The 15591-nt window shown below is 48.5% G+C and overlaps 1 protein-coding gene across 14 annotated transcripts in view; it reads right to left on the bottom strand.

The window, feature by feature from the left end:
• PLEKHM2 (pleckstrin homology and RUN domain containing M2) overlaps positions 1 to 15591 on the bottom strand; it is a 49868-nt gene that overhangs the window by 21430 nt on the left and 12847 nt on the right. For 13 of the 14 annotated variants that reach the window (XM_090023474.1, XM_090023475.1, XM_090023477.1 and 10 more), the window contains 4 exons: positions 4335 to 4441; positions 3691 to 3800; positions 1837 to 1936; positions 505 to 592 (listed from right to left, as the gene is read on the bottom strand). In XM_090023474.1, the coding sequence (XP_089879600.1) occupies positions 505 to 592; positions 1837 to 1936; positions 3691 to 3800; positions 4335 to 4441 (405 nt within the window). Of the gene's footprint in view, positions 1 to 504; positions 593 to 1836; positions 1969 to 3690; positions 3801 to 4334; positions 4442 to 15591 lie in introns of those variants that run through there. The other variant, XM_090023486.1, reaches the window with a different exon arrangement.

Genomic DNA, 15591 nt, shown 5'->3' with positions numbered 1-15591 from the left:
TAAAGCTCAGGGTATATTGGTGAGCTGAGGGAAGCAATTTGCAAAATGAAATAAACTGTTCTGCTTAGAAGGACCCTGTTTCTTTGTTTATGTGACAGCCCTTTCCTGCATTCCCCTGCCCCAGCAGAGGTTAGAAAGTCACATTTTCTGTTGATTTGGAGAAGTGCTAACTTGTGAAACTAGAAGATGGCTCTGACCAAGAATTCCTCCTTGGCTACATCCTTACAGCTTAGAAGAGGAATTGATTAAATACTTAACTGGCCCTAAGTATGCTTCCAGGAACAAAGGTACTTTGTTCCCAAAAATCTTACGCATCATCTCTTCCAATTACAGAGTTGGTCTAATACAAAGATGTCACAAAAAGAAATCCCTTGTTTCTCACACACTTCCTAGACTATCACAGCTACACTCCAGCACCCGTTGATATGTGGTATATGGGGCTTTCCTGCTCTACACACATTCTGTCCATCAGCAAAGCCAGCTAGACAAGACCCGAATCCTCACCAGATCCAAGTCAAAGCGGATGAATTCCAGCCCAGATACCAGCGTAAGGAACAAGGTCAGGTGATCATGACTGCAGACCAAGGCATTCCTGTGACACAGATAAAACACAAGAACGGTCAGCTTTGGCACCGAGAAGAAAGCCCCGAGTGCCCTTGCAGAGCACATGACCTTACAAGTCCAAATACATTCTCTACCCATCTGTTTTTCTAATCCCCACAATATGGCCCTGAGCTACAGTATAAGCAAGGCCCAGACAGCCCAAGCGGGATCCCGCTGTCTTTAGCATATCAACCCTTCCCTTCCACCAGCAGCCTCAGGGCTCAAGGCTCCTCGGGGCTGTGCATCTGTGACAGCTGCACACTTCTCTTTGTAGTCTCAAGGGCCAGGAGAACTAGTTGGCTGCACATTAGCTAAGGTCAAATTTCTGGGCATGTCCCAGGTATCTGCTCTCTGGATGAGACACATGTTGGCAGCTTTTTGGATAACACAAAGAATTAAAAAAAAAAAAAAATCTACCAAGTCTGGGAGCTTTCTCTTTTAAATGCATAGCTTCCACATTTATCAGATTCCTTGCTTTCAAAGCATCGGACAAGTGAGCAGCCCAGTACAGCCCCATCCCCATACATGATCACAACAAAATAAAAATAATAAAAACGAGAGCCTCCAATGAATGCAGAGCTGGCATCATGCAAGACAGAGAAGCAGAGTACAGGTAATACATAAAACAATGCAACAGTCACGTAGTGCCTGTAAGAACAGCTACATTTATGTGGTCATGAACACTGGAATTGTTAAAGGTAAAATAGCCAAGGGGCCTAGGAGCCTCAGTCTCATGGTCAGTCACTGGGGTTTAAGGTCCTCAGCCCCTTACACTCTCTTAAATATTTTACCCAAAGTCAGTAAAGGAAGTTTGAGGATGAGCCTTCATTACTTCCTGCATATTCCATGTTCTCTGCCGTTTCCAGAAGAAACTGGCTTTGACAAGCCATGTGTCTATACCACACCTTCCCTGCAAAAGGCTTAAAGCATCCATGCATAAGGGACTGCCAGCACACAGCAGAAACTTTGCAAGCTGGTCCCAGCTGTTGGCTCCAGGCAGGGCTTGGACACGGTTCGACACAGCAGGTCCTCTGGCTGCACAACTGAGCTTTGGGGCCGAGATGCTCCCAGAACGCACTCTGCGCTTCCCCTGACCCTGGAGGCAAGCGTGGACCCTAACTTACTGCAGGTCTGGCTAAGCAAATATGGAGACCTGTCTTCTAAGAGGACAAATGTAAACACTGGTGGAGCTCAAGGGACACAGTGCAGGGCTGAGAGGACAGTGGCACTCACTTGACATAGTATTTGTGGAGCAAACTCAGGTTCTCCTGAAACAACCTCAAGTAGCTCTCCAAGGAGTTCTCATTGAGGGCCAGGTACAGCCAGGCTCGACCTGAAATGAACTCCAGAGGTTATCCTGCACATCTGGAAGAAACGGGCTTAGGAATATTATTTACATCTCAGAAACATTTGCATTCACATTCCACACACTGCAGTGGACCAGTTCATTAGCAGGAAGGTTCGTGGAAGCAGAGAAGTCTGAAAACTTATTAGCAGGAGATTCATTTTTGATTCAGAATTGCAAGTGTTTGCAGTGGAAAAGAGAGGACGAGTTGCACTCAACCAGTCAACACACAGCAACAACAGCATGTCATCCATGTGCACTCAAAAGCCAACCAGCTGACATTTCAACCAGCAAGTGTTTGTAAGGAAACGAGGGTTGGAAGGGACCTCAGGTGGTCATCTAGTCCAACCCCTGCTCCAAGCAGGATCATCCCCAATGGTCCTGTGTGCTGCCTTCAGATGTCAGACCTGCAGATTGAAATCCATAAGGCACGGGGCTCAAAGAACAGAAACAAGTCAAGTGCAGGAGTTTGACACCAACAGCCCTAAGAAACTGGGCAGGACATGGGAATAACATGTTTTATCTCTGTCTCCTGATCACACCGAGTTGGGGGTTCTGCACAGGTATCAAAGCCAGGACCTCTGGAATCAAAATTTCAGCTGTGCTTCTTGTACATCCCTGAAAATAAAAAAGCAGGCAGTGCAGTAGGAAGTAGCTTTGCCAGGATGGACCTGGATTACCTGAATTAATAAGATACTACAAAATCAAGAAGTGCTCACAAAGTGTGAGCAGAGAGAGGTGTGAATGATGAGGTATGTGCTCAGCTCTCCTCTCACCGGGCTAACAGGACGCAGGAGGAAAAGGTTAGGGATAAGCAGGCAGGCAATGTGGCAGAAGTCCCGACAACACGCCTGAAGGAAGGTGGCTTTGACGGTCCCACTTGCTTTTAACAGGGAAAGAACATCTGCTGCACACAGCTCACAGCAAATTAAAAAGAGCATCAGCATCGCTGGCAGTTATATGACAACTGTGTGGGACAGTGCAGAAAAGGACCACACAGGTAATCCAGGTCCATCCTGGCAAAGCTACTTCCTACTGCACTGCCTGCTTTTTTATTTTCACGGATGCACAAGAAGCACGGCCGAAATTTTGATTCCAAAGGTCCTGGCTTTGATACCTGCACAGAAACCCCAACTCGGTGCGATCAGGAGACAGAGATAAAACATGTTATTGCCATGCCCAGCCCAGTTTCTCAGGGCTGTTGCTGTCAAACTCCTGCACTTGACTCGTTTCTGCTCTTTGAGCCCCGTGCCTTATGGATTTCAAATCTGCAGGTCTGACATCTGAAGCCGGCACACGGGACCATTGGGAATGACCCTGCTTGGTGCAGGGGTCGGACTAGATGACCACCTGAGGTCCCTTCCACCCCTCGTTTTCTATGATGCTATAATTCTATGACTCCTGCTAACACGTGACCACTAGGGTTGCAGATTTATGATCAGGATTGTCTCCTTTCAGGTCACCTATTCACGCCTGTGGGATCTGGGTCATCACGTAAGGACTCCTGCCTTCCTCCTTTGCACAAGGCAAGCTACGGCAGAGGCAGTACTTCAGAATCAAAATCAGAAATAGCATGTGTAGCTGCTGCTTCCCTGACCTCCTCCTGCACACACCACGTCTAAACCTAGCCCAGAACCTCATACACCAAGCACAGAGCTGACTCCGATCTCGCACCACCTTTCCCAGAACGGGAGCTCACCTCCCACAGAGCTGCCCCAAAAGATACAGAGTTAAATACTCACTGCGCCCTAGGTTGGTGGCCACATGCTGAAGTACTTCTATCTGCTTGATGGCTTCCCTACGGGTGAAGTGAACGACCAGCACCCAGTAGCCTGAAGAGAGATCTTGCAGCCTGAGGAAACAAACCCAGAGGACGGTTAAGGAAGAGCTGCTTTCAGACCTTGAAGCAAATTAGTCATTGCCTGGACTGGGTGGTGGAAGAGTTTCTACGTGGCTCTTACCAGAAACCACCCATCCCTCAGTGTCATTACAAAAGCACTACCCAGGCCGTCTCTGCAGAAGCTGAGATAATACAGGTTTAGGGGGCCTTCCCAGTTTTTAAAGGCTTTTTGAAAACACAAGCACTTGGTTCAGAATAGAAAGCAGGGGAGAGAAGGAAAGAAAAGCAGAGAAATGCAAGGAGAGAGACTTTGAAATAAGAAAGGAAGAGGAAACAAGGAAGAGGTCGAGAGGGAGGAAATCAATAGTTAAGGATCTAATATCAATGCCCTGACGTGGTTTTGCTAGGTAGGATTATGTGGGACATGGAGTTTGGAAGCAGGTGATCAAACCATGCTTTCTGGGATCCTGGCCCAGCCCATCACCCCCAGCTCTGCAACTGTAAGTCCCAGGCAGCTGGAACGTGCTGTGCGCAGGCCGAGCTCACCCATAAAGCAGAGCGTGGTCTAAGTGCTCGCAGAGCCGTTGCAGGACTTTGTCGTGGTTCCTAATTGCTGGGGTCTCATCCTCACAGGCTGCAAAGTAACTCTGCAGCTGAAAGTACAAAGCACAGAAACAATCCAGTTAGTAGAGGAAGCAACCGCTCAAGTTTAATCCAATAGCAGTCCAATATGCAGGTCCATCTTCCACCTTCCTGCAGTGACTCGCCCTGACCTAAGGAAACAGGGTCTTTAATTCAGCGTCATGTGATGAACTGGGGTAAAACTACTCTTTCATGGACGTTGCAGGCCCTCACACTCTATCATCCCACGAGTCCTTCCTTACAGGTCTACCAGGTTGGGCTTTTGGGTTTCAACATTGTCCCTTGACTTCTGCCGTCAGCTTGCTGCACACGCTGGACAAACAGGTCTGTACCCACGTGTTTGGCCGCTGGTTACCCAAGACACACGGATGACATTCCTTGGGTCAGAGCTGTGCTATTACAGGGAAGGAGTTTTGACAGCTGTTATATTTTCTTACTGTTGCACATTTCCAGGGATTAAATCAAATGGCCAATTATGTCCTAATACTTATGCCTATGCTTTGGACACTAACCCTTCATTTCATAGCTATCATCAGCTTCAGAAAAGACAAGGCAATCTTGATCCTTGTTTGACTCAAAGTGCTGAACAGCCAGCATTTGTAATGGCTCTGTGTTAGAAACAGCAGCGATTCATCCTGGATACAAGGCTGCTGAGCTGACACATCCCAGATGGGTGCCTGAGTGTATGTGGGCATTGTGTCTCTTTTGGTCTTTGCTGAAATTTTCCCCTCTGTTTTTTCCGACTATGCACTGTTTCAGTGAGCAAGGAAATCAGGTTGCCATGGGTGTGGGGAGAGCTGTGCGTGGCACAATCCATTTGCACCATGGCTTCTGAAACACCGGTGTGTAGGTAATAGTTCCCATTGCTGTGCATGTGCAACAAAAGGCATTACACCTGTTCCAATGCAACACAAGACATGCAGTACGACTTCTGTCCAAATACATCTCTCAAAACATGGTGCAGTCTAAATCTTCTTTTCTGTACACAACTGCCTGGGCTTGGATGCTAGGAAATGCTGGGGATCTGGAGAACACCGTTCAATTCCTGGCGCTAACACTGACTTACCAGAAGATCCCTGGCAAATTACAGCCCCTGTGCCCCATCTGTAAAATGGGGATACTTGGGTACTGCACAGCGGGACTGAAGTCTAATGTTTAGCATCCCAGTACTGTGAAAGCACGCGGCATTAGCATTACTACCTAGCTGTGATGGGCATGTATGGAGGTAACAAAGGTCCTAATTAGAGGCACCAAACAGTAAGCATCAACTTGATTTAAGTGACTAGGTCCCAGCTGCCTAAGGGAGGATGCTTTTGTGTCTTTTGTGGGAGCAAAGAGATGGAGTTTGTTCCCAGCTCTGCTGTGCAACCTTGCTTAAGTCACTTAAGACAAGGCTAGACAATCACCTTGCTGGGGTCGTTTGACCCCAGTACTCTTTCCTGCCATGGCAGGGAATCGGACTTGATGATCCGCTCCGGTCCCTTCTGACCCTACAAACTATGAAACTATGAAACTTGCCTGCATTTCCCAGGCTGTAAAGCTTGTGATGCTATCAGCACTGCTAAACTTTTATCAGTCTAAGTTAGCTCTGCACCAAGGAGCTTCAAAAGGCAGGCAGCTTCTCCAGGCAGCTGCCGCCTTCCTTTGCCCTTCTCGCACAAAGCTCCCATTCTGGAGGAGCTGCCTGATCACAGAACTGCCGTGGAACGAGACCAGTTCTGATGCCAGATGTGATGGCCTCGTGTCAACATCTGGACCCACGTCGGTCTGCACATGCGAGTCCTCCACTGCATTGGCTATCCACTTCTAATGGAGCAGAGCTGACATGCATGTTCTTGCAGATGTAAGCACCTTGCGAGAGAATACGTTTGAGCTTCATCCTCTCATGTCAAGAGGCATCTCCATAATGCGTCTCCTCAGCTCCCCATGCACAGCAGCGCACACGTGGAAGGTTGCCTGGGGGGTCTCCAAGTGTAGCACTGGGCTCAGCACAAGCCCTTCTAAATGTCTAGCTCAGGGGGTTTGCTTTAGGCCCATCTCTACCACCATTTTTGCAAGCACTGCGTACCAGCATCTCCAATGCTCGTGAAGGCAGCAGGAGACACACTTTGGCTTTCAGCAAGCAGTAGAGAAAACCATTCATAAATCAGGGCTTAATGAGTCACACCTAGGTCTGAGCTCACAGAGCTGCAGCAACCTGCTTTTGGGAGCACCCCGAAAGCAGCAGCCCTGGGGGGGCTGGAAATCCTCCACCCGAAGCATGCACTCATTTCAGAGACGCACTGGTAATTCAGACCCTGGCACAGAAACAGCCTGGCACCTCATTCGAGACGTCTACTGCTGGGCACCCTTGCCCCAGTGGTCGATGATATGTTGGGTTCCCATTAGAGACAGACTTGGGGGCAAGAGGGTATAAACTGCAACATGCTGACATAGTTCACAGCTTACCAAACCAGTTCTAAATTATGAAAACCACAGCTCAGCATGCCATCCCTGCCTCTGCCACTGACTCACCACATGTCCTTGGGCATCTCGCCTCCACACCCCGTTTCAATTTCCCAGTCTATAAAATGGAAGTGAGCCCACTGGTGGCACAGGCTCCATTTGCATTTATAAAAAGACACTGCCTTCACAAGCATTAGAGATGCTGGTACGCAGTGCTTGCAAAAATGGTGGTAGAGACGGGCCTAAAGCAAACCCCCTGAGCTAGACATTTGGAAGGGCTTGTGCTGAGCCCAGTGCTACACTTGGAGACCCCCCAGGCAACCTTCCACGTGTGCGCTGCTGTGCATGGGGAGCTGAGGAGACGCATTATGGAGACTGTCAGATGAAAGGAACTAGCTGAAGATGAAGTGGCATCACTGCTGGCCATAAACACCCTTTGCTAAATCAAATCCAATTTAGCTATGCTTGTACAGTTAGTAGCTAAATGACCAGTGGATCAAATAGGGCAATGTTAACACCCAGAGCCTAAACCACTAGAGTTAAGACCATGGCTAGTTTTCAGTTCCTCTTAACATGCCTAAATGATATAACACACGTTATATCCATTGAGATCAGAAGTGCTGGCATTATGAGGCCTGCAAAGAAAGGCAAGATCAGGGAGAAGCAGCTCTTCTCTTCTGCTGTGGGCTGAGGTCAGACATTTTGATATCTGCTCTCTCAGGTACAAGCTCAGGCACATCTCACCCCATGTGGACTTGCTGATTAGATCTCAGACAGCGCTATATGGAATTGGGTTCATAAAAAAAAACCAAACACCCCACCAGCCACTTGGCTCCATTTCCATCAAATCAGACAGAACGGCCTGAAAACACAGCATTAGTGTTTCTCACCCCGCTTGCGTCCAGTCCAGAGCGGTACGAAAGGCAGGGTCAGGCAGCACGTCGCTGGGATGGGAGCACGGACCGGCAGACGCTAAGGGAAGCAGTGCTCTGCCCCAGCCACAGCATCCCAGCAGTAGCTCCCCGACCTCACTCCTCACAGAGGACCTGAGAGGCCTTCTTATTTACTTCTCGCAAATCAATTATTTTCCTACCTTTGGCAAAATACTCAGCAGAAACACTAGAAACCCCCTCTGATTGAAATCCTAATGCCTTTACACACCGACTTGTCAGCTTGGCACATGCTCTCCACTCATTCTCCACCAATCCTTGGTGTCATCCTAGTCACAGGCTCCAAAATACCTATGCTGGGTAGCAAGGGGACATACGATTTACACAACAATGGCCCAGTAATTAAATGACCCAGCAGGTCTTTGCGAGCCTCCATTAGCAATAATGCACCTGTAAAAATGCCATGCAAGGAATGCCATGTTTTACACGTTTGGTGGCACCTTTGCCATGTCTCACTCGTTTCACCAGGCTTGATCTGAAGTGCTGCCAGAGAAGAAGACTTAAGGTTCAAAGTCCGACCAGCTCACCTTGACTTGAAAACACCAGCAAACACCCTGGCTAGGAAACTGGTTATTGGGATTAAGAGGCATAACACTGGCCAGACTTGGGACCTGGGAAATTCAAGTGCAATCAACTGCAAATGCTGTTTCTCCTACCTGAGCAGCCCTCTCGGAGAGCCAGCGTCCAGTGTCTTCAGGCTGCCCTGGCGCCTGGCTCGGACTAATTGAAAGGGATCTCTTCTGCAAGGAGCTGTCTGCCGGACAAGCAGAAACCGCTGGTTTTTCCCTGCGGATCACTGCTCCAACTTCAGACCCACACTTGGAAAAGATTTCCAGGTCAGAAAGCATCCATACTGATCTGCTCCAGCGTTCGAAACCCCCACAGCTTTTGAGCTAATGATGGACAGGGAAATGCCCATTATTCCGATTACTGCCTTCCTTCCGCATTGACACACAGAGTTGGGGACAAATCTGGGGAGAGGCCTCAGTGCAACCTGCTTGGTTTTCTACAAGCATCTATGCCTGCCTTTCAGACACGTAAGCAGCCTAACTCAAACTGAGTGAAAGATGCAGGAGCCGATTTTGAAATACTGGCCCTAAAACCCTGAATCCACAGTGCAGGAATACCCTGAATTCAGAGCTTTCCAATGGGAAAAAGCATTAGTTGCTAGGTCTGATACTTCACAAGATAGCAGACTACAAATCCATAGGGCATCCTATGATCTAATTTCTTTTAGCTCTAGCCCAGGACTGACACGCAGCTTCCCACGCAGGGCCGGATTCTGCTTCCAGTCCCACGGCTGTAAATGAGGGTCGCTCCAATCAAGCCAATGCATCTCACGTAGACTCACAGTGGGACATCAGGGCAGGATCTGGTTCTCGGCACTTTAAGGGTGCTTGTGTTTGCGTGCAAGGCAGAGGCAGGAACAAATGCCAGGCTCTCCAAGCCTGATCCGGGACGCAGCCTGGAACCAAGACAAAGCCAAGGAAGAGAGTCCTGCCCAGCCAGGGAGCAGCTGCTCCTTTGCAAGCAGGTCCCACCCAGGGAGCCCAGCCCCTACAAAGCGGAGAGCAACCAAGCCTGAAGTGACCGGGCCAGCCTAGGAGAGGGAGTGCAGGTGCCCTCCCCAAGTCCCCTGCCTGTGTCTGCACCACTGCCCGATCTAGATGGCCAGCTCTTGGGGGAAGCGCACATGCCTTGCCTTCTCCTTTGTGCCCGACACTGAGCTCTCAAAAATAAATGCAAAGGCCCTTTCCCAGTCCCACCTCTGTGTTGCCCAGGTGATCTGCAGACTCTGCGATACACCCAGGTGGATCAGATGCTTTCTAATGCAGCTGTTCTCCTTTCATCTGCAATGAGCTCTCCGTGGGACCGGCTCCACAGGCACTACGGCTATTACTTATGTATAAGCCTTCTCCACTAAAACATGGATCAAAGCTTTCTGATTACATTAAAAAAAAACCCAGTAAATCAGAAAGTTCTGGCTTCCTTGGAAATGTGGATGGTAAATATGATCGATCCGGGAAGCCGTGGTCTGGAAACTAAACCACTGGACCCCCTGGAACTAATACCCTTCATCTAGCTATTCTTCCATCTCCTTCTCCCTTTCCCACACAGTTTATCATACTTACCCAAACTTTTGACGGAAGAAAGAGTCCTGGAAGATTATGCTATTAATAGCCAGGAGGAATGGGAAGGATCACAGAATTGTAATAATTCTCAAATAATTAAATACCATTATCTACAGCCAGCATTTGAAACACATTCCCACAGTGAGGAAGCTGCTGAGCCAACAATAAAATCGTATGTAAAGTAATGTGGCATCCGGAAGATGCCCGATAGGTCCTACTAGTTAATACATGACAGCTCCTGGCTTTGAGGACAATGGAGGGAGCAGAATATTCCTGTCCGTGCCCATAGATTTAGGGCAGTAATTCTCACCAGGGTGCCATGAGATCCTTTTAAGGGTGCCACAGGTATGCAAACACCTACACGGGATCCACAACGTAAACCCAGCCAACATTTTTTAAATCCCTATCAAAACCATTCTGCCCTGCTGTGGTCTCTGAGCTCTTTGCAGCAGACTTGCTTTAGTATTTTTCCAGACTCAAACAAAAAGTGCAACTTAAGAGCTGGCATTTTCTAAGGGAGGGTGTGAGTCTAAGGAGGCCGAGAGCCACTGATTTGGAAACTAGATGCTGGCCTCCTGAACAAATCCCACGTGTCATAGACCCAGGCCAGCCAGCTTTTAAGCTATTTTCAATCTCATCGTTATATGCTGGGTATCCCAAATACATCACAACTCTGCTGTCTTTTTTGTCTTAACGATCCTATCCTGGGAGGATCTGCCTACTCACGGCAGCCTTTGGAGTCAACACAAGTTGCTTTTTTCTCACTGTTTATAAACCGGAAACACAAAATGGAAATTGGTTCCTGTAAGCAAATGAGCTTTGTGTCACTGCCGTATAACGTGCACAGTAAAATGTAAAGCTTACAGAGCACATGACCCTCTCCACGGGCTGTCTGGATTTAAAGAATACTCCATCTCCTCCCCAGATTTAACCCCTATTTAGACACGGGTGAATTAGGACAAAGAGGATTATAATGCACATGTCTGGGGCTCATCCACATACCAGGCATGGGGAGCTGGAGCCGAAGCAAAGGAATCTTGCTAGGCCTCTTCCAGATGTTTCTAAAAGGGAGGGCATTAACATGTGTCCCTCCAGGAATGACGTGGGTCTTGGGTTTTCTTTCTGGCCCCGCCACTGACTTAAGGAAGAGGAAGCCCCAGATGTCGAGCATTGCCAAAAAGAATTGGCTGCCTTTCACATAACTGGCTGAAAGATCCCGCGGCAGAGTCGTAACATCAGCAGGCCGGTTATCTGGAGAGGATTATGTTCATCTCAGCCTGTCTGTCCTCACCCACCCCTTACCTCCCCTGCCCTGCTTCAGCTCTGTGCAGGCAGACAGCAGCCCGGGAAGGTCTTGGGACCTCTGATGCCCAGCTCCTGCACATCTCCCTCCCTGTCAGTCTCTGGGATTCCCAGTCTCAGCCAAAAGACGGATGAACTATTTCAGTATTTCCTCTTTTCTTCTCCTTCCCCAAACTGTTTCTGTTTTGTCCCTGTTCTTGCTTTCCGCAGCTGAAATCACACCACTCTGGTCAGCAGCCTGCAGCCGACTCTCCACCACTGCTCCGTCTGCAGGGGCCGAGAGCGACTCCGGGAAGAGCACCGCGCTGGCTTGGCACTGCGGAAACAGCCAGCAAATCCGTCGCTGTATCCACGCAGCTGCTTTTGAGCCGCGATGGCCAACTATGGATTTCTCAAAGGAGCTTCTGTACCATTATCTGCTAAGGGAATCAGCTCCAGCCCATGCACCAGAAGTTTTACTAAATTCTTTTTAATACTGGTTTACAAAGCCTCATGTCAAGTGCATCTCGCAGAACTATACGGAGCACCATTCCTTCGGTGCCAGGATGTCGAACATTTCAATAGGGAGCAAGGTGCCAGGGCACACTCCATCGCCTTCTTAGAAGTGCTGGTCCTTTATCTAGAAACAGTAGAACTGTACATTAATTCTTTGGGAAGTCAGCTAGATATCCCTAAAGCGTACCAACTTCCTATTTCTACCTAGGGGAACTTGTACAATCTTTTCTCTTACACCTGAAGAAGGGTGCTTGTGTCCAAAAGCTTGCAACTGAGGACTTTTTTTGGCAGAAATCTAGTTGGTCTAATAAAAGCTGTCACCTCTGCCACGAGTTCTGATTCTTCCCAGCTTCCTATGGTGCACAGCCTTGCTCTGCTACCTCCCAGGCACACCTGCACCCAAGCTGCATGCACGCAACGAGCCTCTGCACTGTCACATCAGGAGCTTGGTGACACACTCGTCTGACTTGCTTTTGCAGGAGGGCTCTTAGTCCCATGACAGCACCCAGCCCTGTGAACACGCATGCACACGCAGCGGTTCTTCGGGAGGCTGACTCAGGGACTCTGAATCACGCCAGCCTAATTACGACCCGCTGGGCTCTTAGCGATAGGGATGCAACTCAACCTCCAGGCACAAGGGCCCGGCGCAAACACGTCCAGCGGGAGAGCACTTCTGGTGAGCCTCGTGAGAGAAGGAACGAAGTGGTCCCTATGGCCACGCGTCCAGAGAACTAGGCCCATGAATGTCGGGGGGACTGATGCATCAAGGATTGGGTGGTATTGCCAGGATGCTAGGAAGAACGTGTTGACTCAGCGCTAACAATCGGTGAACCCTGGATCTCGTATAATGCCCCCTCTTTCACACATCCTGAGGACAAGCCGTGCATTTCCAGAACCTCTTTCAACTACCAGCTCAGGGCAGAGTTCAATTCAGGATTCACAGCCTTTGTTGCAGACATGGTCACCTGATTATTACTTATCTGGAGCTGTAGTTGCACAAGGCATTTCAGAGAGGTGGTTAAATTATTTGCTGCAAACAGTTTACCATCTAAGCTAAGAATGACAGGGAGTGACAACACAGGGTGGGCCTCAGGAAGGATAAGACAACCATAAGCAGTCACTCTGATGTGGATGATAATCTACCCACCTCTTAGAGGGATACTACTACCCTAGAGGGATTTTTGCGAAGCAGACCCAAGTACCGAGAAACAGACCCCAGCGCTGTCCGTATCTCCGAATAAGTGCTGCTGCTATGCGCCCAGGCAGTGACAGCACACGTTATACCATTCCCCTTCCCTGGGGGCGTCTACACGAGACGCTTGCTGCGCAGGAACCGAACAACACTGTGCAGTAGCCAGATGGTCAACAACTGTGCTAATTACCTACTGACTTTTTAAAAGTCAAAATAGGTGAAGAGAGGATTGCAAATTAAGAAATAGAGTTCAGTTCCTTGAAATCATTTTAAAAGGCAGGGCTAAAGACAACCATCCTGGAATCCAGATCAGCGGCAGGAAAAGGCTTAAGGCAGAACGGCGTTAGCCAGTTGTTCCAAGGCAACGCACAATATGCCTCTGTGCCCGCACTGTTTATAGTCTCCAGGAGCACGAAGACAAAATCAGGATGGGTCAATTCGAATTGCAGGCTTGTGTATCTGCATGTGCTACCATCCTTCTGGATGGCCCTGCATGTGCTGGTAAAACAAGGTCAACTCCAATCTAAAAAGCCCAATCCTGCGAATGACTAAGTACTCTTACCTTGTACTAACACCAGTGAGAGCTAAGCTGTTCCTACATGCAAGTGCATACACAAGGCTAGGGCTACATGTTCCTGCTGGTACTAAATGGTAAATCATTTAATATGCATTTCTTAGCCCTGGGGAAGACTTGTTCCAATGGTCTAATGCAGATCAGTGAAGGTGAAATAAGGATCCCAGGCTGCCCTCTTGTCCTTGCCACGATTCATTCCCAAAGCCTATCACAACTAGCTTCCAGGGGTAAAATGTGCATGTTCAACCCAACCAGGGATCGAGATGAACTAAGGAATAGCCAGGATGAGCCTGGAGCAGAAGATTACCGTTATGACCAGCCACCCTTGGCTCTGTAATGACTCCAGCCAAGCCATCATCAGTGGGTCTCAGGTGCACATAAGAGGGCCCGTGCCTGAGTGCAAGGGAAAAAAAAGGACCAATCCAGCATATCTGGACCGTCTGCATGCTGCAACATTTCACCCACGCATATGCCAACATTAAATCGCGCCACACCTATAGCCTGTGCACCTATTCCTGCTGAATGTTAACAGCATGCCTGGTGCTGTATAGGATACTCAGTGGTGCCGCACTGCCCTCAGCATCTTTGTGCATTTTGTGTGTACCGCGGATTTACCTCCTTTGCACTTTATAAGCCTATTTAGAGGGAGAGTTTGAATAGAAAGTCTCTTTCCTCTCAGTTGTCACTTGGTTAGAAGAACTTCTCTGGGGTGTGGTGATGACACACAGTACTAACAGCTGCAAAGTAATTCGTGTGCCGCTGGCTGTGGGCTGAACCAGTAACTTAAAACACAGACCCGACCAGCTAGACAAGCAGTGAGAGTATAAGGCGTTGAGAGATTATTTTCTTTAAAAGCATTATTCTGCATCCCTGTCTAGTTAGACAGCTCTTTCCTCCCCACACCCTCTTGCCAGTCCAGTTCAGCATCCTCTGGGTCCCAGCACACGGCAGACACTCGAACGCTTTGGGTTTTCATGACATGACCCGGCCTAGAAGCCAGTGCGTGGCATTGCTCCATTTGGAATGAGGCCTCAAGCCATCTTTCAGCCAAAGCTATTTATAGACCTTCCAGTGGACAAAATTAATGGTGTCCACATCTAAAAGGCATCCATGGGATTATCAAACTGGTATTTCTCAAGTTCATAACAAACTGCATACCGAGTTTGCAAACCAACCCTGACGCTCTGTCTTTGCAACACTACAGAACAAAAACAAGAGTGAACACAAACTCCAACCCCAAGAAAACTCCTCAAAATCCCGGAGAATTCACAGATGCAAATTTAAACAATTGCGAACAAAGTGCAGAAGAGCCTTGTTTCTGCAAAGGGGCTTGCTTGCATGACCAAGCATTCAGAACAGATGGGAAATTTGCACTTTTATCACCTGTGCATCAGGGATAAAATCCACCATCACGCTGGAGGCGGTGGAAATCACCATGATTTACGTTGTTTGTGGACAGCTTACAGCTTAGTTGCCGTGCATTTACTTGTGCATTTCTTCTGCAATAATCAATGCCAGACCCAACACTCATGCCTGGAACAGCACAGAAAGCGACCTTCCTTATGCAACCTTATATAGGCTTCAGAGATGTATGGGCGAGAATTTCATCAGCTCTTGAAAGAGCCACATCCCTGAGCTCAGGCCTTGATGGGTGCAAAGCTTTTTAGCCCACTTTACAGCTCTACTACTGCAAAACAAGGGTTGAGTACAACTGGAAAGGCCCCTTCCCCTCTATTCCCACTCCTCTGAAATAACCCTGAGATTCCTTGGAGATAAAGCAAGGAGCGTCTCTTCACCCCATGCTGAGAACTGGTTTTGATCCTGAGACTACTCCTTGAGTACTATGGGGGCTTTTCAAAAGTCTGTGGGAAAACCAAATACCTCTGGCCAATTGTGCATCAAGGAATGAAAAAAACCCTCTCCCATAACCACTGTACATGCGCAGCCAAAGCGCTGAAGCATGAAATGGGACTGCTGTCATTGTCTTAATGCAGATCTGCACGTCTTAGGAACACATTGGAACAATACAGCCAAACCTAGAAAGGAAAGGATGAAAAGAGGATTCATAGGG

This window comes from Crocodylus siamensis, chromosome 12 (assembly GCF_052110815.1).
Source record: "Crocodylus siamensis isolate JL-2025a chromosome 12, ASM5211081v1, whole genome shotgun sequence".
NCBI lineage: Eukaryota > Metazoa > Chordata > Crocodylia > Crocodylidae > Crocodylus > Crocodylus siamensis.
Note: the sequence above shows the minus strand (reverse complement) of the source record. Positions and strands in the feature narration are given on the sequence as shown.